The sequence below is a fragment of the Gigantopelta aegis genome, chromosome 9, assembly GCF_016097555.1.
Source record: "Gigantopelta aegis isolate Gae_Host chromosome 9, Gae_host_genome, whole genome shotgun sequence".
Taxonomy (NCBI): domain Eukaryota; kingdom Metazoa; phylum Mollusca; class Gastropoda; order Neomphalida; family Peltospiridae; genus Gigantopelta; species Gigantopelta aegis.
This window is the reverse complement of record NC_054707.1, coordinates 59,846,175-59,872,042: the sequence shown is the minus strand read 5'-3', so window position 1 is coordinate 59,872,042 and position 25,868 is coordinate 59,846,175. Positions and strand designations below refer to the sequence as shown.

The 25,868-nt window shown below is 34.3% G+C and overlaps 1 protein-coding gene across 1 annotated transcript in view; it reads left to right on the top strand.

Moving 5' to 3' along the window:
* The window catches only part of LOC121382358 (DNA mismatch repair protein Mlh1-like), a 273,672-nt gene that overhangs the window by 18,635 nt on the left and 229,169 nt on the right, over nt 1–25,868 (top strand). Inside the window, exons 5-6 of the mRNA XM_041511944.1 lie at nt 1,234–1,306; nt 2,183–2,274. Of these exons, the coding sequence (XP_041367878.1) occupies nt 1,234–1,306; nt 2,183–2,274 (165 nt within the window). The remainder of the gene's footprint in view (nt 1–1,233; nt 1,307–2,182; nt 2,275–25,868) is intronic.

Sequence of the window (25,868 nt, the reverse complement as noted above, 5' to 3'; positions counted from 1 at the left end):
AATGGAATGCATGCTACTGCTATGTTGTGGGTGTAGTTGAAAACCTCTCCTGTTATTGCAAGAATGATCACTAGAGCCACGCCCCCTTTTACCCCCTCTGACGACCACCTGTCAATAGACGACTGCACATTGTTATCAATTTCAGTGATATCAATATCAATATGACTTTGTAAATCAATTTTGGATTCAAAATCACTTTCATTACCGTACGTTGTTTCACCTATTTCTTCATCGTCAGAACTCAGTATTTCAGCTAAAACTTGTTGAACAGAGAATAATTTTTTAGCCATTATTTTGCCAATTTTATACGTGTCAAATGGGGAAACTTTCTTGGAAGCACGGAAGTTACATTCACAGGAAGTGTGGACTGAAAATTAGATAAAACAAAGCTGTTGATTGGTTGGGAAGTTGCCTAGCGATATTGTTTATAAACAAAGACATGTGGCGGCTGGTTTTCCAGCCGTTGGGGTATTTGGAGGTTGACGTCACGGCCGGTTTTCGGCCACTTGGGTTCGAAGGGTTAATCACTGTCCTAAACAGACAGCCTAAATAGCTGAGGTGTGTGCCCAAGACAGCATGCTTGAACCTTGATTAATTATAAGCATAAAAATTAAGTTGAAATAAAATATAAATATTACAATGCAAATTTTATTATATGTTGACAGCTGATAGGGAAGAGAAACATCCTTGTTTTTTAAGGTTGCTATAGTATATGTATTTAGTATATGTATTTATGAAAGATAATGTAGCCACAGTTACACACAACCCCACCTCTTAAAAAAACAGCTCTAGAAATTTGAGTTGGCATTCAGCAGTGCTGCCACAAAAGTTTTATCTACAATGGCATTTTTATGATTATTGGGTACTTACATGTACTTTGTTACTACAGGGCTACAAATATAGTTCTGGATGGGCAGAAAAAGTCACTAAATTATCTGTTAACATTAAAAAGAATTAAGGAACTGACAGCTAATTTTGAACTAAATATCAGTCATCACATGAAATCATTTCACCAAATTAAAATAATATTCACCAATTGTGTTTTAAATTCACAGTTGACGAATTTTGCAAGTGCCAGGGCCATGCAACCCTATATTATGCTACTTGTTCTAAATTGCCGCCACAAGAAGATTTGAATGCTAAGAGCTAAAAAAAAAAATTGGTGTCAGATAATTGTGTTAGAATTGTAACTGTCCATGCCTGTCTTGTACATGGCATGTATTTGTTTTTCAGGGGCTGTTATCTTGATGGCAGATTGAAGGAAGCCATTAAACCTTGTGCTGGAAATGTTGGCACTCAGATCACTGTGAGTTTTTATATACCTTTTCCTGTCAGACGGTCTATTTCTGAATGGAAGAACATTTATGTTTGGGTTTTTTTGGCCTGTTTTCACTTAGATCCATTGTCACTGAAAAGGAAGTCCCTCATTGTTTTTTCTGCTCCATTATAATTGTACACTTTACACTGAATATCTTGAACTATGTGGATAATAACAAATAATACTTACATAGTCCACCTGCTGTGCCTTTGCAATCATCTGCTTTATTCTCGCTCCAGCCAGTGCACCACGACTGGTACATCAAAGGCTGTGGTATGTGCTATCCTGACTATGGGATTGTGCATATGAAAGATACCTTGCTGCTAATCGAAAAGAGTAGCCCATGAAGTGACACCAGCGGGTTTCCTCCCTCAGTATCTGTGTGGTTCTTAACCATTAATGTCCGATGCCATATAAGCGTAAATAAAATGTGTTGAGTTAAATGAACCATTTCCCTCCTTTCTTCTTCATCTGCTTTGGTCATCACAAGAACCGTGTTGAGCTGCTGAAAGGTGCTTATATTTCCCCTGTTCTTGCAGGTTGAAGACTTGTTATATATTTCCCCTGTTCTTGCAGGTTGAAGACTTGTATATATTTCCCCTGTTCTTGCATGTTGAAGACTTGTTTATATTTTCCCTGTTCTTGCAGGTTGAAGACTTGTTTATATTTCCCCTGTTCTTGCAGGTTGAAGACTTGTTTATATTTCCCCTGTTCTTGCAGGTTGAAGACTTGTTTATATTTTCCCTGTTCTTGCAGGTTGAAGACTTGTTTATATTTTCCCTGTTCTTGCAGGTTGAAGACTTGTTTATATTTTCCCTGTTCTTGCAGGTTGATGACTTGTTTATATTTCCCCTGTTCTTGCAGGTTGAAGACTTGTTTTACAATATTGCCACACGGCGGAAAGCACTTCGGAGCGCTGCAGAGGAACATGCCAAGATAGCCGAAGTCGTCAGTAGGCAAGTGACACAGTCATTTTAGAATAAAGAAAATGGAAGGAATGTTTGTTTAATAACACCCCAATCAGTGGGAGTCGCCATAAATTTATGACAGGTATTTGTTTTTATAATGAACTAGTAAAGTTTATTCATGACTACTATTAAAATTACATGCAGGAAAGTGTGTTAATCTAATGCCATTCACTCCCTCCACAGGTTAACACAAAATATGGTAAATTTATCAAGTTCACAATTTTCAATATGTTTAATGTAAAATCCCTTCAAACAGACACAATAATTGGTATGTACCAAAAAGTTTGTTTTATTTAATGACGCCACTTGAGCACATTGGTTTTTTATCTTATCATCGGCTACCAGCCTGTAGACATATGGTCATTCTGACACTGTTTTTTAGAGAAAACCCACTGTTGCCACATAGGCTACTCTTTTATGACAGGCAGCAAGGGATCTTTTATTTGCGCTTCCCACATGCAGGATAGCACAAACCATAGCCTTTGTTGAACCAGTTACGGATCACTTGTCGGTGCAAGTGGTTTATACCTACCCATTGAGCCTTGCAGAGCACTCACTCAGGGTTTGGAGTCAGTATCTGGATTAAAACTCCAATGCCTCGACTGGGATCCGAACCCAGTACCTACCAGCCTGTAGACCAATGGCCTAATCACGACGCCATCGAGGCCGGTGGTATGTACCAATTATTGTGTCTGTTTGCACTAAGAATCAGTGTACATTTTATCTTTGTTTTCTCTTGACAAAGTTTTAAAATAAACATAATATGTTAAACACCGAATAGCTGTAGTTTTAAAATGTGCTAAGGTGTTGTTAAGCAAATATTCCTTTCGTTTGATTCGTATTACTGTAAAGATCACAGAGAACTAAGAAGGCTGGTAGGTACAGGATTCGCAGCCTTGTACCAATAATGACTCAATAGGTAGGTGTAAGGCCACAACACCCTCTTCTCTCTCACTAACCACTAACCAACTAACAACTAACACCCTGTCCTGGACAGACAGAGCCCAGATAGCTGGTGTGCCCAGGACAGCGTGCTTGAACCTAAATTGGATATAAGCATGAAAATAAGTTGAAATGAAAGAGAACTAAGTTCCATTCTCAACTTTCGTGACATGTTGTAACCTCGTCTAACTTTCATTTGACATCTACATGTATGTTACAAAGATCTCTGCTCTCACCTATTGCATATTTTCATCATAACCTAGGGTGGGATGCATATCAGTGGGATAGCACTCACGTGATGCACGGTTGGTCTAGGATTGATCCGCATCAGTGGGCCCATTGGGTTATTTCTCATTCCAGCCAATGCTTCACAACTAGTGTAACAAAGTCTGTGGTATGTGCTATCCTGTATGTAGGATGCTACATATAAAAGATCCCATGCTGCTAATGGGAATGAGTAGTCCATTACATAGTAGCGCCTGGTTTCCTCTCTCAGCTATGTGGTCCTTACCCAAATGTCTGATGTTTTATAACTATAATTAAAATGTGGTAATTCAGAACTTTTTTGATCTGAAATGTTTTGAGATCAACATATTTGTACTTAATTTGACTTTCCAATCTGAAGCTCTGTATTACGATGATTGGAAAAAGTATGGTTACTTTGCATACTGAGTAAATGGGCTTAATAGTGTGTGTGTTTACGCAACAAAAGTTTCTAAAAGATTTTTATCCAGATTTCTTAATGCTTAGTTAAACCTGGTACTTTGTTGTTTATACATCAAGAGTTCATGGCCTGACAAAGTTCACAGAGAGAACTAGATGACACCCTGATATTATGATGATTGGAGTTCATTGAAAAAGCTACTGTTTGTATACTAAATAAGTAAATGGGCCTTAATAGTGTGTGTTTATACAACAAATGTTTTTCAATATTTTTTCTTCAGATTTCTAAATGAACCATAATTTTTCATATTAATTAAACTGATTAGTATATTGTCTATGCATGTACATTCGATCTATAGTTCACACAAAGAACAGATGTGGTTATACCTTTAGTTCTGTGTGCTTTAGTACAAAACATTAACTGTTTTAATAATGCTACGATAAGTTTGTATATACTAAATGACTGAATGGGTGGTATAATAATGATTGTGTTTGTACAAGTTTAATAAAAATGTTTTTATTAAGATTTCTTAATGGACCATAACTTGTAGATTCCATATTAATTAAAACCTGCACTATGTTGTTTATACATCTTCGGTTCATAGCCTAACAAAGGTCACATAGTAAACTAGATGACATTGGTATTTTGATGGTTAGAGTTCATTGAAAAATGCTACAATAAGTTTGTTTATCATATATCTTACATTTTCAGTGCAATCAAAGTATGTGATGTTTTTCACATCACATACTTTAAGAATTTGATAACTTTGCAAATTAGATGTAAATTAATTACGGTCATGGCACTAGGTTTATTGACATTTAAGCAAATGTAATAGGGTGACACTCCATAATTGTCATATGCATTCATAGTCATGAAATAAAAACATATCAATAGCAATTCTACACTGGAAGTTGTCCAGCGTTCAGAAAACAAAAAACGGTACACACTTGTTTATTTTGATGTAAGGACATCCAAAATGACTTCATTCGAGTTTGACTTCATTCCCATTCAAAAAGACATGGCTCCACATATTCTTACTTCATTTGAATATTTAGTAATGGCTGACTGGAATTAAAGTTGCATGGACCATTTACAAAAACATGTTGCATTAAGCTTGAGATTATATGATAAAGAGATTATTAAACTGATGTGTTTTGGTATCATCAGTATCATATATTAGGAATAAAAACAATGTATTGCTCACATATTTACAATTTTTATTCCTAATATATGGTATTGATGATACCGAAAAACACTCTTGTAATAACCTCTATATACTAAATGAATAAATGGGCATTAATTATATTTGTGTTTACACAAGTTTATAAACATGTTTTATCCAGATTTTTTAATGGACCATAGCAACTTATAGCTTATTTGTTAAACCCCAATATATGTTGTTTATACCTTAATGCATGGCCTAACAAAGGTCACATGGTTATAACTCTACTTCTGTGTACTTTATGACAAAAACTAAACTGTTTTAAATTGCAACAAACATTTAAAATAATGTATCCATTAAACATATTTTGGACAAAAAACACAATCCTCTTTTCAAAGTTATTGGATGTAGTTTGTGAATTTTTACCCTTTTCAGTTCCCAAATTTGTTTGTGTGGCAACATTATAATGTAATAAAATGAATTAAAATATCGTTTTATATCTTATTTAAGCCCTGACAGTTGTTTTTTCACACGTTATTTAAAATTAAAACCACAGTTATTTACCTATTCAGATATTTATTGTATAACTTTGTTCATTTGTAGTGTTAATCTTCACATATAAAATTAGGATCATAATATTTTGAATGAGTTTGAGTTTTGCCTCCATGTCAAAGGTCAGATCTGTACTGAAAATAGAAATTACGACAGCACCACTCAACTGATTTCATTTCTCATCAATTTTCATGAAACCTGACATATACAGGAATAGGATCATGACATGTGTAACAAGAGCAAGGTCATGAATTAAAAATATAAATTATGTCACTGTTCTATTGACTATATTTCATCCAAAGTTCGTGAAATTTCACATATAGGAATATGATTATGATATCTTGAATGAGTTTGTGTTTTGTCTCTGCGTCAAAGGTCATATTACTATTACTAAAAATAGAAATTATATCACTTTACCAACTTCATTTTTCATTTGATTTTCTTGCAGGAGTTCATGTTATACGTCTCTGAGTCAAAGGTCAAGGTCAATTACCAGACATTGAATTTTTATTTTAAATTTAAGAAAATCTTTTAATAAATGATTTACTATAGATTTTTGGAATTCCATCTTGCAATCTTATGCTTTCAACAAAAACTACTGAAATTTGCGGAATCCTATTAAATTTGCAGCCTACTTACTACAAATATAAATTATAACATCTACCCACTTTATTTCTTATTATAACATCTACCCACTTTATTTCTTATCAGATATTGGTTTAAACATATTTATTTGCTGTAAAAATAAGCAGTTTTGGGATTGGCCAACTGGCTAACCTCTGTATTAAGGCCTCTACCAGCATTTTATACAAACACAATATTTATAGTTAAAAATTTTGTCCAATACTTTGACATTCTTGGAGAAAATGGAAAAAAGAAGGAGAAAAGCTAAAATAGAAAGATAAAAAAGGAGGAATGTTTCTTAACATAATATTTTGTTTGTCTACTTTATACACAATGATAAATTTTCCTCCAAATGTTTATTGTTACTAATGATAGTCAGATTTTCATGAAACTTCACATACAGGAATTATAATGAAAGAGGTAATAATTAAAAAACAACACATACCTTGGACTTTTGGCCTTTATTTAATATTTGCTTAGAGAAAATAGTGCATGTTGCACAGTCATATAGCAAATTCAAAATGGCACAAAACATTTTCAAGGCAAGTTACAGTATTGGTGCCAAACTGTAAGCCGATTTACAGTTTTCAATGCTTTGTTACTTTTTATATTTATTTGACAGTGTGTCCCTTTAACTGGCATGGATGGTCAACACTAAAAAATCTGCATTTATATCAGTTTATTTTTGTGCATTCAACACATGTTGGCATTACATAAAATATTCATTACTTAATTCAACATATATTGGTTGATCAGAAAATTATTCATAAAGTGGCCAAGCTCCAAGTGATTTAGAACACTTGAATTGAAAAAAAAACGTTCATCTTTGCAGTTGTTGCAAATAAAAGCCAGCTGAAAATCTCTTTGTTTACTGAAGCCAAGTCAGCAGTCACTTTCCTCGTTAGACGTATTGTAGTGAATAGGTTAGAAAGTTGATCTCTAAGCAGCATTTTTAGTAGGAGGTAGTACCAGCCACACATTACAATGTATAGACACAAATAGCTGTAATTCAAAATGTGCTTACTTGGCGCTAAAAAAAATAGTCCTTTCCTTTCCTATCTAAACATTGTATTTCCACTAATCATAAGTAAAAGCTCATTACTGATATCGTGTGAAGTATACCGGAATTATACCCATTTCCATGAGTAACTTTATATCAAACACAAGATTTATTAATTGTATGAAAATAATCCCCTGAAGTGTATTCTTGTTACCAACATTTTACTGCACTAACCTATAAGTCTAACTGATACAAGTATTATTTATATAGCTAATTGGTCTTTTCGTTGTCTTCCTTTGACATGTGATTTTGACATCGTGTGTATTGATGCATGCGGTCGCTGTCAAATCTGGCACTTCCAGCCATAGAACTTTGCATTATGTAATCAATTGTGGATTTAGTAACATTAACATACAGAATGATCCGTAATGCATTGCATCTACATTGTATACCTGCAAGTGTTTTGTTCACTGACAATTGATTCATGACCTTTAAAGGGGCAGACCCTAGTTTTTAAACACTACGGCATATTTTTCACTACTAGAGCAGTTTATGATCACTGAACTCAAACTTTACTTTCATTTTATTGTTTAGCTTATTCATTTCTGTACATCTTGGTGTTTCTAATACCACAAAATGTATTTTTTATATTTTTAAATACGCACATTTGTCTGAGAAGTAACAGTTATGGAGTCGAGTTTTAGTCTATTTTTAACGATATTTCACCGTTTCAACATCACAGACTCTTGTTTCACTCTCTTGTAATGTTATCCAAATGTGTTACAGGTGTGTAACTTAACCAAACTTAGTGTCCATATTTGCGGGCTGAAACTAGGGTTTGTGCCTTTAAATGTGTCAGTTTTCTGCCTTGAATGCTTATCAGATCAGTGATGACGTCTCTTCCACTTGTACTACTGATTGTATGTATTTTTACGATGACCCTCAGACAATGCCATTATAGTTCATGTAACAAATTCTTTAGCACTTGACCCACCATTTGAAGGCTAAATTACTAAGTATGCTTTTAATGGTGGATGTGTGTACTTGGCAAAATCATGTGTTTCCCAAGGATGTGAATTCTGTTATTTGTGTGTACAGCCTTGTGAGTTGAACAGCCTTGGTGTTTTAGATCCCACTGACACATATATTTTTTATTTATTTTTGTTTTCTTTGAATAAAATTGTCTCCAAATTTAAACGAGGGTGAGATGTAGCCCAGTGGTAAAGCGCCCGTTTGATGCGTAGTCGGTCTAGGATCAATCCCCGTCGGTGGACCCATTTGGCTATTTCTTGCTTAAACCAGTGCACCACGACTGGTATATCAAAGGCTGTGGTATGTGTTATCCTGTCTGTGGGATGATGCATATAAAAGATCCCTTGCTGCTAAGCGATAAAGAGTAGCTCATGAAGTGGCAACAGTGGGTTTCCTCTCTCAATATCTGTGTGGTCCTTAACCATATAACCAAATGTAAACATATCTTCTGTCTTTAATTTTGTTACTGCCTGAATCTGAATTGAAGAATCTTTTTGTCCAGGAAGCTTTTAGTGCCATCATAAAATTTGAAAAATGTAACATTTTAATGTCTCCTTTGCTATAATCTTGTATCAATATTTCTTGTTTAATTTTTTCAGGTTTATTTTGCCAAATGAAATTATATAATAGTTTATTCAAGGGCCTAGCTTGGGAGTTTCAGGTGGTATGCAGACTTTTTCGGCGATGGAATAAAACGCTATTGACTGTGCATTTACATCATGTATTTTAATTTTAAAAAATTATTTGTAATCTCAGTTGGTATGCAGCTGCGTACCTGCATATATGGAAGCTATGCCACTGTTATTTTTTTGTTTTGTTATTATATCTGGCGGGTTTGGTAGTGAAATAAGTAAATGAGTTATTTTTGGTACTATTAGAGTTTTAACAACAGTAATTCAATCTAAAACAGTTAACTTTCTTGATAACCAATGTTTTATTAATTTTTTCATTTCCAGCACCTTTTGTTCAAAGTTATTAACAATGATCTCTTCAAGATTGACAGAAAATTGTAGTCCTAATAGATTAAAGTTTTGTTCCCCCCTATTAACTTCCATTTTATATGGTGAAATACATCTTTAGAAAACATTTTACTACCAATCTAAATGATCTTTGTTTTTAAATAATTTATTTTCAAACCAGAAACATTAGCATACTGATCTAATATTCTTAAAATACTGTCCTGGGATTCAGGGGATCCATCTAAAACGAAGGTTGTATCATCTGCATATTGAGATATTACATATTCTTCACCTCCTATGTTTATGCATCTTATTTCTTTAGAATTTCTTATTAATATCGCAAGTACCTCAACACAAATGATAAAAATATAGGGGGAGAGGGGATCGCCTTGTCTACAGCCTCTTTCTAATTCAAAGCTTTCAGATAAGAAACCATTTTGCATTATTCTAGACTCAGAATTATTATAAAACACTTTTATCCATTGTTTTATTGATGCTTTAAAGTTGAATAGATCTATGGTCTGTTCAATGAAGTTCTAGGAAACCGAATCAAAAGCTTTTTCAAAATCAACCAGTAGCAGCAATCCAGGAATTTTATACAACTCTGTATATTGCATAATATCATAGATTAATCTTATATATTTCCCCCTATGTATCTGCTTTTAATGAAACCAGTCTAATCTCTTGCAATTATTTTATCTAACATTTTTTTTTTATTCTATTGGCAATGTAACCAGAAGCTACTATATATATAAAATTTAATAATGTTATTGGTGTCCATTTTTTTTTTTTTTTTTAGGTTTATCTTGTTTTGGTATGCAAGTTATTATTCCCAATTTCTGTGTATTTGACATTTCTTTAATGTCATAACTATGATTTATTGATCATAAAATGAAATGACCCAAATCTAACCAAAAAACTTCTAAGAAGAGTTGGTCATTAATTGTAAACTGAATGTTTTAATTTGAGATTTCATTAATATTTTCTAAATTGTATACAGGTAATGCATATTGACATTTAACATATTTGATGGTTTCTTTAATTATTTCAACATAGTTTTTATCTTTAAATAGTGAATAATTAATTATTAACACACACACACATACACACGTGCACGCGCACATTCGACTCATTTTAAGCTTAACTAGAGTATAATGTTTTATAACCTGTTTTAGTTTCGTCTAAAATTAGTTTTTGATCAGTTATTACTTTACCATTGTTAAGTTCTATTCTAGAAATAAGTTTACTATAAAAGTTTCTTGATTCCAAACTGCAGAAATATTTTGTAGGTTTCTCACCTTCTTCAATCCACTTTGCCCTAGACCTGATGAACTGACATTTTAGCTTTTTTTCTTTCTTCTAATTTGTATTAATTCATTTCTTTTCTTTTCTAATAATTTGGAATTTATCACATTTTCATCCTCTTCTAAAATATTGATTTCATCACAGACATTTGCTTCCTTAATGTTTTCGTTTTTCTTTTTAAATGAAGAATATTATATAGTTTTACCTCTTATCTCCATTAGTAAAACTTCTAAGAAGAGTTGGTCATTAATTGTAAACTGAATGTTTTAATTTGAGATTTCATTAATATTTTCTAAATTGTATACAGGTAATGCATATTGACATTTAACATATTTGATGGTTTCTTTAATTATTTCAACATAGTTTTTATCTTTAAATAGTGAATAATTAATTATTAACACACACACACATACACACGTGCACGCGCACATTCGCACGCACACACATACACATTTTAAAAAGATATTTGTCACCTTTAGTAGAAACAATATCCACATCATTAATCAATTTTGGATTTATTTACAATGTGACATACAAAGGTACACACAAAAATACATAAATCTATAATCAAATCACTTATACAGTCTTACATTGTTTAAGAATAAAGTAAAACGTGACATTTCAGAACCACATTGGCACAACTCATCAATTAAAATCGGTAACAAAAGTACATATCATCATAATTGGAATCTATAATCAAATCAATTATACAGTTTTGCATTGTTTAAGAATAAAGTAAAACTTGATATTCCAGAACCACATTGGCACAACTCATCAGTCAAAATTAGTAACAGAAGTACATATCATAATTGGAATACAATAGGTATCACAAATGTTCATGATACATTTGATCTGAATGGTAACCTATCCCCGGTAATTAACTATATGTTTACTCCTCTGTTTACTATTTTTGAGAAGCTAAAATTGCCCACTGTAATTTAGGAATCTCCCAGAAAATGTTCTTTCTTGGCTGAAGTATAGGCAGTGATAGAAGTAAGAAAAAGAAAAAAACTTGTCCACTGGACAAGTATACCATAAAATCTACTTGTCTGCCAATATTTCTGCTTGTCCATTTTTGTAGGGCAGTAGGTGGATGCAGAAGGAAAAGTTAAAGCCCTTGGGTTTTTTTTCTAAACCAGTTCGCTTATTACTCTTCACTTAAGATTGCATGTAATTTCATGACTCAGGTGACTGGAACAAATTGTAGAATGTTTTACAGTCGAGATTGTTTCAGCATGAAACAAAAGTCATAAAAAATGTGTGTTTTTGTTTAGGATTCAATGAAAACCATTTCTTGAGCACATTCCATTCAGAACACATCACTGGTTTTCAACTTTCACTTTCAGCTGAAGGCCTAGAAATAATTGTTTGGCGGTGCTTGTCGAAATGACCTATCATAAATGAAAATGACTATCACCAAATGTTAAAATAATGTTACTGCTGTCCTTTATTAAACATATACTAGTATGTACAAGTTTACATGATGCAGTGAATCTCCTCTAAACAGTAGCCTAAACCCATGTGCCCAATTGGGCACAAGTAAGTTCGATGGGTATCCAGTTTACAGGGGAATTGACGTAAAAGTCTTTGTTCACTATTAAATATGGAAAACGTAATAAAACTGTCAAATAACAACTACAATCAAATGTGGATAAAATGATGCAATTTATAAAGCACTTAGCATGGGAGGTCGGGGTGTGTTTTCATCATGAAACAAGTTGACGTTTGTCAAACTTTTGACATGTAATTTCAGCCAAGACGTTCCAAGTGGGGAATTTGGAACTCAATCGCAACTCCAAGGTATTCCGAATATTCACAAGCTAAGACTATTGTGTTATCAAGACCATGTTTATTTAACTCTAAAACCACGATATTTGTACATTTTGTGACGAGACACTGCTGATTTCGGTGGGTTTTTTTTTAAGTACAACCATTGCTAAAAATGATGATACTGTTTTTTGTTTTTTTAAAGTTTTTACTTGTCTGCCGGATAACCACCAAGGTAAATTATGCTTGTCCGAGTAAATATTCACTTGTTAAGACAAACGAACAAGTACTTATTTCGATAGGTACATTATTATGAAGAACGAAAAGGGATCTAGGGCTATATATAACTAAAATATTGATTCGTCTTTTGTTTTAATAACATCAGACCTGTCAACCTTTAGTCAAGAGAAAACAGGAGGTGTGTTGAAAAAGCAGGAGATTTTGTCAAAAAGCAGGAGATTTTTTAAATGCACATGATTTAAGTTTTTAAAAAGTATTACAATAAGTTATATGAACACTACATAATGGCATGTATACCTGTCAACCTTAGATCTTGGCATTAAAAAAAAAAAGAGAAAAAAAAGTAATTAGAAAAAAATTATATGTACATGTGTATTTGTTTAAATATTATTATGATTTAATACATATTTTAAAAAAACCTCTTTTATCCAAAAATGTTAAGAATACTAACAAAAAATTTAGAAATTAATTAGTACATTTACGGTATTACACTTAAAGGTTGCATCATCGCTATTTGTGGTTTTTGAAAAGTTGACCTAAGACAAATTTATAAAAATCTTATAAATTAATATTCAGTTTTTACTATAATGAGGTACAGTACAGTGGTGTGGTACTTATTTAAAATTATCATAACCATGCAATAAACATTGTATTTCCACTAATTATAAGTAAAAGCTCATTACGGACATCGTGTGAGTAACTTTATGTCAAACACAAGATTTATTAATTGTACGAAAATAATCCCTTGAAGTTTACTCTTGTTACCAACATTTTACTGCACAAATCTACAAATCTAACAGATACAAGTATTGTTTATATAGCTAATTGGTCTTTCGGTTGTCCTATACTTTGACATGTGATTTTGACATCGTGTGTATTGATGCATGTGGTCGCTGTCAACTCTGACACTTCCAGCCATAGAACTTTGCATTATGTAATCTAGTGGGAAGACATTTTACAAGTCAGAGGCATTATTAGGACTAAATTGGATTTTTTTAATATATGGCCATTGTTTGAATTTTGTTATGCTTTGAAAATAACGATTTCCCAGGAGAAACGTTTTTCCTGCTGGAGACTTGGTCAAATACCAGGATTCTGCAGTGGAATCTGGGAAGATTGACAGTTCTGAATATATGTCTAAATGGGAAAATGAATTGGGTTTAGAATGTGAGTTATTGCTGGTGGAGAAAAATAAATAGTCTTTGTTTTCAATACACAGAACATAAAATAAAGAATGTTTTAGTAAAGATAATAAAAAAATTCTCCCACCATATTCTAAATAGCCGATGATTAATAAATCAATGTACTCTACTGGTGTCCTTAAACAAAACAAACTTTTCTCCCATAGTTTTGTGAATCGATTGGAATTTCATCAATTTGAACCAACTGATTAACGTTCGATTACTATAAAATAATGCAAACATTTCAATTCACTATTTATTTTCGTTACACAAAGTTTTTCACCACAAGATATAACACCACACACTATGACAGAACACATTTCTCCAAATAGTTTGAATAATGTTTTTTCACAACCAGAAATCATGTTTAAATCGGAAATACCTCAAACTAGAAGCATTAAGGAACACTCCCCTCTGACAATCTAATTCTCACATATAGATTGTCACAGCATTAACATCAGAATACTGATTGCCACAATACTGTTAATGTTTTCACCATACTTTGATTATTGATTTTCGCAATACTATTAATGGTTTAAAGCACATTTTAATTAGCTGCTTCCAACAATCTCAGTCTTTGCACAGGTCTTCTGATACAACCTTTTTTTGTTTTTACTATCACATCCAGGATGAATGATTTAAATGTTTCCAATTACCCACTGGTTTTTCATCACATTGTCTTTGGCTACCAATACCATATTACCTACTTTGGCATTGTCACTCTCTGCGAACCATTTCTTTTGGCGATTTAGTTCAGTAAGATATTCCATTTTCCACTTACTCCAGAACATCTTAGCAATACGTTGACAATATTGCCAGCATTTACATAACACAGTTTTAGTCAAAGTTTTGCTAACATCTGGTAAATGTTGTAAATTTCTACCAACTACCAAATGACCCATTGTTAAAGGTAACGGATCATTCTTGTCTGCAGAAATATCAGTCAGTGGACGAGAGTTCACTTGTGCCTCTACATCTGTCAACACTGTTTCCATCTAGGAATAAGTCAGTCTTGATTTTCCAAGAATTCTTTTCAATAGAGTTTTTATCAAACTTCTTATAAAAACCACCGTGCTTTTTCAGTAATGAAATGCCACTCAATACCTTCTCTTTTCAGTCTGTCTTGAATAATGTCTCTATTCTTTCTGTCATTGTACAATTGATTAATTACACTTGCTGCTTTCTTGAAAGTTTTAGCATTGTCAGAATACATCACTACACATTTTCCTCATCTGTTCATCATTCTCTCGAAAGCCTTCAAGAATTCAATAGCAGACATATCTTCTGTCAGCTCCAAATGAACAGCTCTTGTGCACATACATGTAAATAATGCAATGTACAGTTTCTTGTCACAATTATCTACAGTTTTAATATACAAAGGTCCAGCAAAATCTACACCCACATAAGTAAATGGTGTGGATTCATTTACTCTTTCATATGGTAAAGAAGACATTTTCTGAACAAATGGTCTTGGTTCCTTATATTTAAGACACTTATTCAGAATTCGACAAACTACCTGATGTCCATGAACTAACCAGTCACTTTGTCTTAAAGTTGCTAATGTTTGCACTACACCTGTGTAATGAGTTTGAACATGAATGTTCATAACAAGTTTTTCAACAAACATATTATGAGTTGGCAAGATAATAGGATTTTTTATTTCGTCTGACAATAGTGACTGCTGTAGTCTGTAGTCCCCCCCCCCCCCCCCCCAACACGAAGCACTTTATCTTTATTATCCCACACTGGATCTAATGATTTCAAACTACTTTTTACACTGATCACTTTGTTTTGTTGAAGTAACTGAATTTCATCTTGATACATACTTGCTTATGCCAAACGAATCCAGAACAGTACTTCCTCATTTTTATCACTACATGCAACAGGTTGCATCTGATCATCACTCCCCTCATTCTTCAGTTGTCTGTGTTTTCTCAGCCAGCTTCTCACTGTTGTAAAAACACCTATGAACTTATTTAAAGTTTCATATTTTGCTAAATACTCTCATTAACAACTGTTTGCGATAAATTATATATGACATATACTAGAATAAACAACAACACATTCATATTTTGGTTTGGGTAATAGACCATAGTTTTATTTATATATGCTAATGTCGTCGTCAAATATGACATAGGAATTTAGAACTATAGTCCTCCATCTCAAAACTATAACTACATAATCACTAAACTAAATAACTAATATTAAATATCAGAATTAGGGTGAGGTGGGTGGGGATAAAACTTTAGTGCTTGTAAATTATGTGACACTTTATCGCTGCCGGAAAAACAATGCCTCATTTTGGGGGTTAAACAAAGGATCTTGCTTATAAGCCCTATCATTGGCCCATTCAAAGTACAGAATATGTGATGTGCCCTTCGATAGGCAGAGGACATACCTTACAATTATACAGGGCATGTTATGCAATGCACAACGGATGTAATCGATGCGTAACAACTTACGACATCAGTCACAGGAAGGTAAACAAAGACATGCATATCTCGCCGACAATTAATCGTGCCGACATTTAGAAACATCTGTGGGCGGGCGATCTACAACATATTAATAACATGTTAATTACTTAACATTCACCTTTTCAATTTCAGAAATAGTTTGTTCATCAATTTCTTTCTGTTTTGGCCAATAACTTTGATCCAACGTAAAAAAAATCAGGTCCATTCCACCACAGAACTGATTCTATCAATTTTTCTTCTTTACAACCACGAGAACACAAATCAGCTGGATTCAATTTTCTTGGAACATAATTCCATACACTTGAATCAGTTAGCTGCTGTATTTTTGACAATGAATAGACTGAATATTAATTTTCAGCTCTCGTCTAACATATGTCACCAATCTAGTGGTTATCAATGAAGCCATTAATTCCAACTCTGGTACACTTCTCTTTTTTCTTAAAGGTGCAACTCTAGTTTTTGAACATAAAAAAGATGTATGAATGTTATTGTTCTCAGAATCTTCCACTCACAAATACACAACAGCACCATATGATACATCGCAAGCATCTCCAAATGCATGTAATGAAAATGTTGGGTTTTCACACTGTTTTCGTGTCGCACACCGTGGTACCTTTAGGACATCAAGTATGCATACTTGGTCTTTCCACTTTCTCCACAAGTCTGTAAGTTCCTGTGGTAACTGTTCATCCCAACCAGCATTTGACACCCAAGTCTGCTGAAATATTTGCTTTGCTTTAACTGTAAAAGGAGAAAGCACACCCATGGGATCATAACTACGATTCAGTTGTTGTAACACAGTTCGTCTTGATTCAAACTTATTTGCTTGCCTTTGTTCATAAAATGAAAACATCAATACATCTTTACCTGGAACATATTTCACACCTAATGTTTTGGTTGACAATTCCTCCCCTGCTACAAGAATTATGTGATGTTCTGCCAAATCCTCCTTTTCTAAGAGTGATAAAGCTTCTGGTTTATTCGACACAAATTTTCTCAGTGGAAATCCTCCTGACGAAAGCACTATTTTCATGTCTAATGCCAACTGAGCAGCTTCTTTTACACTATTTGCCCCAGTAAGCACATCATCTACATATACTGAACAAAATAAGAAACTTCCTCTAACTTTGCTTGAACATAACTTGATGAAAACAAACCGGGGGAAGAATTGTTATATATGCGTTTAAAGAGTGTTCCAGGATGCATCGTTTGGTGCAGAAATCATGGCCATAGGTTAACAGAAACAAAAAAAAAACCCCACTTAATAATGGGTATGACCACCTCTTGAATTGACCACTGCAGTACACCGCAGGCGCATAGAATTGACTAAAGTGTTGATTTCTGCCTGTGGAATATTGATCCATTCCTGAATGAGTGCTTGACGAAGTTCGTTGACGTTAGCGGGTGGGTTGGGACGACGCCTCAATCATCTGTCCAGAGTATCCTAGACATACTCGATGGGGTTGAGATCAGGACTTTTAGCAGGCCAGTCATCAATGAAATCAATGTTATTTGTCCTAAGAAAATTTACAGTGTCTCTAGCTGTATGAGAGGTGGGATTATCATGCTGAAAAATCGAGATGTTGGCGTTGTTATGGAACAGAGGAATGACGTGATGAGTGAGAATGTCATCGCGGTAACGTTGAGCATTTAAATTGCCATCAATGACGACTAGTGTTGAACGATAACCATGGGCAATGGCTGCCCAGACCATGACACAACCCCCACCCCTGAAACGATCTCGTTCAAGAACACAACAGTCAGCATAGCGTTCATTTCTCCTACGGTAGACGCGCACCCTGCCATCACCACAATGTAAAGAAAATCTGGATTCATCTGAAAAAAGAACGGTATTCCAGCGTCGCCGTATCCAACGGGTGTGTACACGTGCCCAATTAAGACGATTTAGACGATGACGTTGCGTTAAAACGCATCCGACGTAAGGACGTCGTGCATGTAAACCGTTCTCCCGCAGACGATTGCAAACAGTTTGCCCACTGATTCGGTTATTATGAAGCCCAGGTGTGTTAGCAGTAGTAGCAGTGGCAGTTTGGACCGATAGTGCAAATGCGTGTTCATGATATAGCGGTCTTGACCACGCGTTGTAACACGCGGACATCCACGACATGGCAAGTTGTTGGTGCTTCCTGTCATTCGAAATCTTATGCGAAGATTTCGTATCGCTCGACTAGAACTCCCATCATGCCTTGCAACGTCTTCTGTCGACATGCCAGCATCAAGCATATCAATCGCCCGTTCGCGTAAATTATTGGGTATTCTTGGCATACTAAAAATGCTTTTCGTTTACTTGACAACAATGTCAGTAAGACAAGTAAAACAAATTGACTGAATACTACACGGGACATGTCGAACCATGCATGCACGTGCAAATTGAATTTCACGTTGTCGACGATTAACAGTGCAAAAATAATCAATAAAATTCATGAAACCTGATAATACAGCTCAAGGCTAATACTACCTATATAATTTCATTACACAATGAATTCTTTAACACAACAAATACTATATGTGCAAATCGGAAGTTTCTTTTTTTGTTCAGTATATATGTTATCACAAATTTCACTTGCAGCCAACGGAAAACTCTCTCGTTTTGACTCCACATGATCCAACAATGTTTGTATGCATGAAAATGGTGATGGTTTTAGTCCGAATGTTACTCCTGTCATTCTGTACACGTCTGGCTCTCTATCAGTATTCAAATTTCTCCAAAGAAATCTTTGGTAATCTCGATCAGTCACATTTATTTTCACCTGAAGAAACATTTTCTCAACATCAGCTGCAATTGGATGCTTTCGAAATCTCAGTAGAACAGCTAATATATCAGGTTGAAGAGGTGGTCCAGGTAGGAGTGTACTATTCAACGACACGCCCTCCGATCCCTTTGCTGATGCATCGAACACAATATGCACTTTAGTTGTAATTTTTTCCTTTTAAATCACTGTATGATGCGGCAAGTACCAAACACCATACTCTGCATCAAGCTTATCACACACTTTTTCAGCACGATAATTTTTCAACAGTTCTTGAATTTGCTTTTCATATTCAATACCCAGCTCTGGTTTACGCTTTAGGTTATTTTCCAAGCTTCTCAAATGATTCATTGCCATGGCTTTGTTAGATCTGAGCACACTGTCTTTCCATTCTGGATGCCGAATTAACCCTGTTTCATCACCAATGTTTTCACGATGCTGTTTTAAAGCTTCTGTCTCAAGTTCTGTAAACTGTTCTTTTGTTTCAGGTAGAATTCCAATTGATTCAAGCTCCCAATGTTTAACTGCTATATCAGTTTCGTCATTAACAGAAATTGACACCCTGTTAATTGAAGCCTTAAAATTCTAATATATTTGTAACAGACAACTGGAAAACAATTCATCGTAGGCGAGACAGACTAATTGTCCAATAGTTCAGCAAGCTTCCAGCCACATGTGATGATTGTAGGGTCTTTGGCCACCCTGTCACCGGCCTCGGTGGCGTCGTGGTTAGGCCATCAGTCTACAGGCTGGTAGGTACTGGGTTCGGATCCCAGTCGAGGCATGGGATTTTTAATCCAGATACCGACTCCAAACCCTGAGTGAGTGCTCCGCAAGGCTCAATGGGTAGATGTAAACCACTTGCACCGACGAGTGATCCTTAACTGGTTCAACAAAGGCCATGGTTTGCACTATCCTGCCTGTGGGAAGTGCAAATAAAAGATCCCTTGCTGCTAATCGGAAAGAGTAGCCCATGTAGTGGCGACAGCGGGTTTCCTCTCAAAATCTGTGTGGTCCTTAACCATATGTCTGATGCCATATAACCGTAAATAAAATGTGTTGAGTGCGTCGTTAAATAAAACATTTTTTTCTTTCTTTCTTTCTTGGCCACCCTGTCAAAAGCTGACATGATCCATTACGCGTAAATGTGTTTTAGTACGCTAATTGTAGGGTCTACGGTTTCTTTGTTTTTACTGTTCAAGTTCGATGCAACCTTGTCGCCATACCACTGGGTGAATTGTTCTTTCATTATGACTTTGAAATCACAGTTCACAGATAAAGAAGATACAGTTGTATAGTACACACATGTACTAATGTTTAGCCAGATTTAGCTAAATAGACACGTTACGTAAATGATTGCTGAAAACATATGCTTTGAGTGACATCTCACCAAAAAGACTAGGGACTAAACAGGTTAATTGATATGTACCCCAACATGTTAGTGGGTTGGTCTCATTGAAGAGATCAACCTGTAACTAGGATTTAACTGAAAAGTACACAGACGTGTTGTTAGGAAAGTAATATTTCAAAGGGAGGCCTCTCGCATTAATTTCATGTTGCATTTTAGTCTGCCCACCGGCACTCGCATTAATTTCATGTTGCATTTTAGTCTGCCCACCGTCACTCGCATTAATTTCATGTTGCATTCTGTCTGCCCACCGTCACTCGCATTAATTTAGGGACACATTATTTTATGACAACAGTTCTTCCTAATAAACAACAACAATTAATAGATTGTTGAATACACAGGCCACAGATTTATTATTATTACACACATAGTTATATACATACATGTATATAGCATACCCGTTAAACTTGCTCCAGCATGGAGGCAATAACCACAACAAATGCTTCATGCCCACCAGCTTGGTGAAAGGACAAAGTAGCCAAAACCCTGTTCCCTGTGAAAACCAGGCAAACAAATATTATGATCAATTGGGAAATGCATGCCGTGCAGACCAGGCAGTCATTAAACTGTAACTGTTTATGTTAATGTCAGACCACAATAAACTAAAATCCTTTGGGTTAACCAAGCAGATTTAATAAATGCTTATGTAATATACATCCAGAATTCCACCACACAGAAAGTCAATATCTACTGCCTCAATTCTGGACTATAACATTAATTATTCATAAATTGTAGTTTCTTCCTTTTCAAGAAATTGTTCAATTAAACCCTGTAAATTATGTATCAAAATGTCTGAACCAATTGCGAAAAGATGAGTACTGTCAAATCTAAATAAACCATGACAATCGAAAGTGATTTCAGAATGAGAAATAACTTTTCCATGTAATGCAGAATCCTTAACAATTTCCCACTCCTTTCTATTTATTCTTAACTGTGTTCTCTCAATTGCTTTTATATTTTTAGCACCATACCAAAATAATCTGGGTAAAATATTCGACCAAACCAAACACGTATCTGGCAACATGTTTTGAATTTGGTGCAAATCTCTGTCTGCTGCTCTGCAGAGGTCATCACATTTCCAATTAACTATGTCGTTGGACCCTAAATGTATAATCAACATTGTAGGGCCTCCATAGTAAATTGGGTCCTGAACAAGTTTTTTAACCAATGGTACTAAATCATTCCGCTTCATTCCCCGAACATCTACCCATTTTATTTTCAAATTCCTGTCTTCCAGCCTTATGTTGACATTTAATCGTTGACACGCTCTTTTATATGCCCAATTAACATCAGTACATACATATATAAGTAAACAAAACAAATTTCGCAGGTTTGGGAGAAAATCATGGTTTTATTTTGAAAGTGGAATACGCAAATGCATTCCCTGCATTCATTGAATGCACACAATGAATTTAAAACACAAATTAATAACCATGTATTCATATACAAACTATACTATTATTACTACAAAACTACAACTACATACATGCATTTCTTAAACATAGGTATAAAGGGTGGGACAGTGGGAGAAAAGTAAAATTCGCTTTTAATAATTAACGTCTGCGCTCAATGAAAATTCAAATTAAAGTGGCTCTGCTTGAAATCCGCAGAGGTTTTCAAAACAAACTTCCATCCGATTGGTTGGGGCATCCCAAACAATCCACCCCTTTCTATTTATTTAACTGTGTTCTCTAAATGCTTTTTATATTTTTAGCACCATACAAAAAGATGGGGAAATATTGGCGAGACCCAGCATCTGATCCCATCAGGGAATCCCCAATTATTTCCACTCTCTTGCGTCAATGCAAAATATGATACAGCATCAATAATTTGTATCTTTGCCATAATAATTACGAGCAGACATAACTTCATTAAAAAAAATATCCCTTTACATTTTTAAAAGGTTCCCCAATGCAAACGTTCCCTCTCGGCAATGTATATGCTACGCGCACTGCCATTGGTCAGTCAATGTTGGCAGACTCGCACAGCTGGCTAAAAAATATACACGGGGAAACCCAGCTATATGCTATGCGCACTGCCAATGGTCAGTTGACTCACACAGCTGGCTAAAATATACAAGGGAACCTAGCTGAAGAGCCACAGCCGGAAGGGCCTATGTCCAGCTGATCGGTGAGCCATACATCACCATAACTTGGTGTAAGTGTCCTTTCTTACACAGCATGCATAAGTGCAGGCTTAATTCCTGCTATTAATAACATATTATATGAATAATATTTACGTAAATAATTGAAGAACCTGTTATCCAAATCATGATTCTGTTTCTACAATAACAATTAAATAAACTGATTACAATTACATAGACAAAATGAAATAAAAATTAATTAATCAAAATAACAATGAAAAACAAGGCAATTTCACTTAAACACCTTTGAGCTTTCAATTCTAATATAATTTTAAAAACAATCTGAATTCCACCGACCTATTTTCTGTATATCTGATTCTGAAACTTTGTTCATGGCCATAGAAGTAGCTGCACCTATTCTAAAACTATGAGATGTCGACATATTAATTCCAGAAAGATTTTTTTTTTAAACTGCTGAAAATTGGTAACATGTTAAAGGTTTTCCATCAACATGACAAAAGAACTGTTTCTGCTTAGTGTTGGGTCTCAAAATTATAAATTTCGTGAAGGCCTGTACTGGACACAAAGGAGAAGATGGCAGTTCACTAATTACAATCATGCAATCTTCTGCAGTTCGATCAGTTTTTGAATGTCTTAAAAATAAATGTATAGAAATATTGTTTATTTCTATATCTGAAACATACAATGCTCTGTTACTTTGGTAAGGTGTTAGCGCTATTTCTCCTACCCTTAATAGGCCAAAAAATACCAAAATATACGCTGCTTCAAATAAATGTCTTTCATATGATGTTGAACAAATGAATTTTACAAATGGTATAATCTTTTTTAAGTACGTCTAATGTTATTGGGTATCTAACATCTTTTGTTGGCTTTTTTTGTTTTTTTTAAAGCCTTGGAATACTTTTTTAACAATAAATTCTTTTGTTGCATCTAGCCAACCATTCATTTTGTGTTTATGACTTATGGCAGATAAATATGTCTGAGCTGTTTTGAAAGAATAATTGTTAATTGACATAAACACTATATATTGCACTAAATGGTCAACTGGAACTGGCCACAACTTTTATTAAGTGTACGGTTGTCTGAAATCCGATAAAGATTTCAATGCATTTTCATAAACTTTTTGTGTATTCAAAGACAAACTTTTCTTCAATAGTTTGTTTATCTCTAATCCAATATTTTCCGTAGATGGTGACGTATTGGGTAAGGCTCTTTGTCTGCCCATGGAACCAATATCCTGAATTCCTGTAATTTCAAACGGGAAATCGCATCACATACATGTATAACATTATGACTACCTTCAACATATTTACCCTTAAATGTAATATTATATCTTAAGCATGATATAACATAATATCTGACCATTTTCATTAAATTTTCTGATTTTGAGGTTAAAGTATTAATCATTTTAACTACTCCAATATTGTCTGAGTGAAAAATGATCTTTTTTCCTTTTAATAATTCACCCCAAATGACCACTGCTGTCAAAACTGGAAAAAATTCAAGTAAAAATATGTTATTTGTATACCCGTTTTCATGCCAATCAGATGGCCAAATTCCACCTGCCCATTTTCCATTTAGAAATATTCCAAAACCTAAACCATTATCTCCCGCACTGTCCGCATATAAATTAAAAACTTCACTGCTCTCCCAGTAGTCATTGTGGAATATTGCAATTCCATTAAAGTCATTGAAAGCAGTTATCCATGCTTCAATATCCTGCTTTATAAGTTTTGTTATTCTTAAATGATGATGCGGTTGTGTTAAACTAGCTATTGGATTAATTAATCTTCTACAAAAATCCCCAAGTACTGGACGTACTGCTTTGCATGCAACATTTAATGATCCAATTAAAGACTGCATTTCTAATAAAGTGACCTTTTGTTTGGTTAAAATATAGTTTAGTTTTTGACAAATTTCTTGAACCTTCTCAACTGGAATCTTTATTGTGAACTCGTTTGTATCTATTTCTAAACCCAAGAAGCAAATAATTCTACAGAGACCCCAGTGTGTTTTCTTTTGATAAAGGAAACCTAAATGATCACACATTTCCATAAATTGTTGCAGTAGTTGTGCACAATGGTTTTTATTTGCTTTTCCCCCAAATAAGAAATCATCAAGATAATGTAGCAGAAATCTTTCTCCAGACCTATTCCTAACAATCCATTCTAAAGCACAGGTGAACTTTTCAAAGACTGAACATGATATAGAGCATCCCATTGGCATGCACAAATCCACATAATACAAATCTTGTAATTTGAATCCTAGTAAAGTTACATCATCCGGAAAAACTGGTAGTAATCAGAAAGCTGACTTAATGTCTGATTTTGCTAATAAAGCCCCTTTCCTATTATTCTTGTACCATTTATATGGCCCTATCAAGTTTTGTATACTTGACTGAACATAATTTATTATCAATATATAAATTTACTGAATTATCCTTAGGATATGAAACATGATGAATAAGTCTAAATTCTCCTTCTTGTTTTATGGGAATGATGCCAATTGGAGATATTTGAAGATTATGAATTAGTCTAGTTTTAAAAGGTCCAGCTACTCTACCCAAACTAACTTCTTTATTTATTTTCTCCAAAGTTACTTCGGTATTTAATCTGACTGATAGAAGATTTTTTGATTCAAAATATTCTCTTGGTCCACAATAATGCAATTTAAAGCCTTGTTTAAAACCCTCAACTAATTCTAGTGCTATTTTCTGATTAGGGTGGTTTTTAAACTCTTGACACAATAACTTACTTCGTACTGGTGTTCTGCCTAAACATACCCAAATTGAATTGCTGGCTGCCCTTTACTTGATTCTTTTGTTGGGTACGAAAACAATTTAATGTGCCATGATTGCCGAAACATTTTTCACACACATGTGTAAATTTACAATCTTTCCACTTACAAACTGATTTATTAAAAGCATTACAAGTATTTACTCTTGATTTCCTTGGAACCATATTATTTTGCATTGTTTGTGGTGACATAACCTTTAACCATAAGTTAGAATTGATTGTCCCGCATGATTGCAGTGGATTGTGGCTTAGTCGTACTCTGAACTGTTCATCATATGTACACCATCCAAATGGAGTTCCTTGCGATGATGCATTTCTAATCATTTGCATGTATTGTAACATCTCTTATAAATAAATTGACATATATACAAGAAATGCATCAGTCCAATTTTTAATTGTCATAATTTTATCTTTACAAGATTGCGGTGTTGTTTCCAATTCTCCTTGTTTATTTATTACAAATGTCGATGTCACAAATTGACTTAACTCAACATTACCTTTTAGAAGTAATGCTAAATTAAAATATTCATAACCACAATTTTTTTGCTTCAAATTATTTGGGACCTGTAATTATATTGCATCACCCTCTAAAGGAATTATTT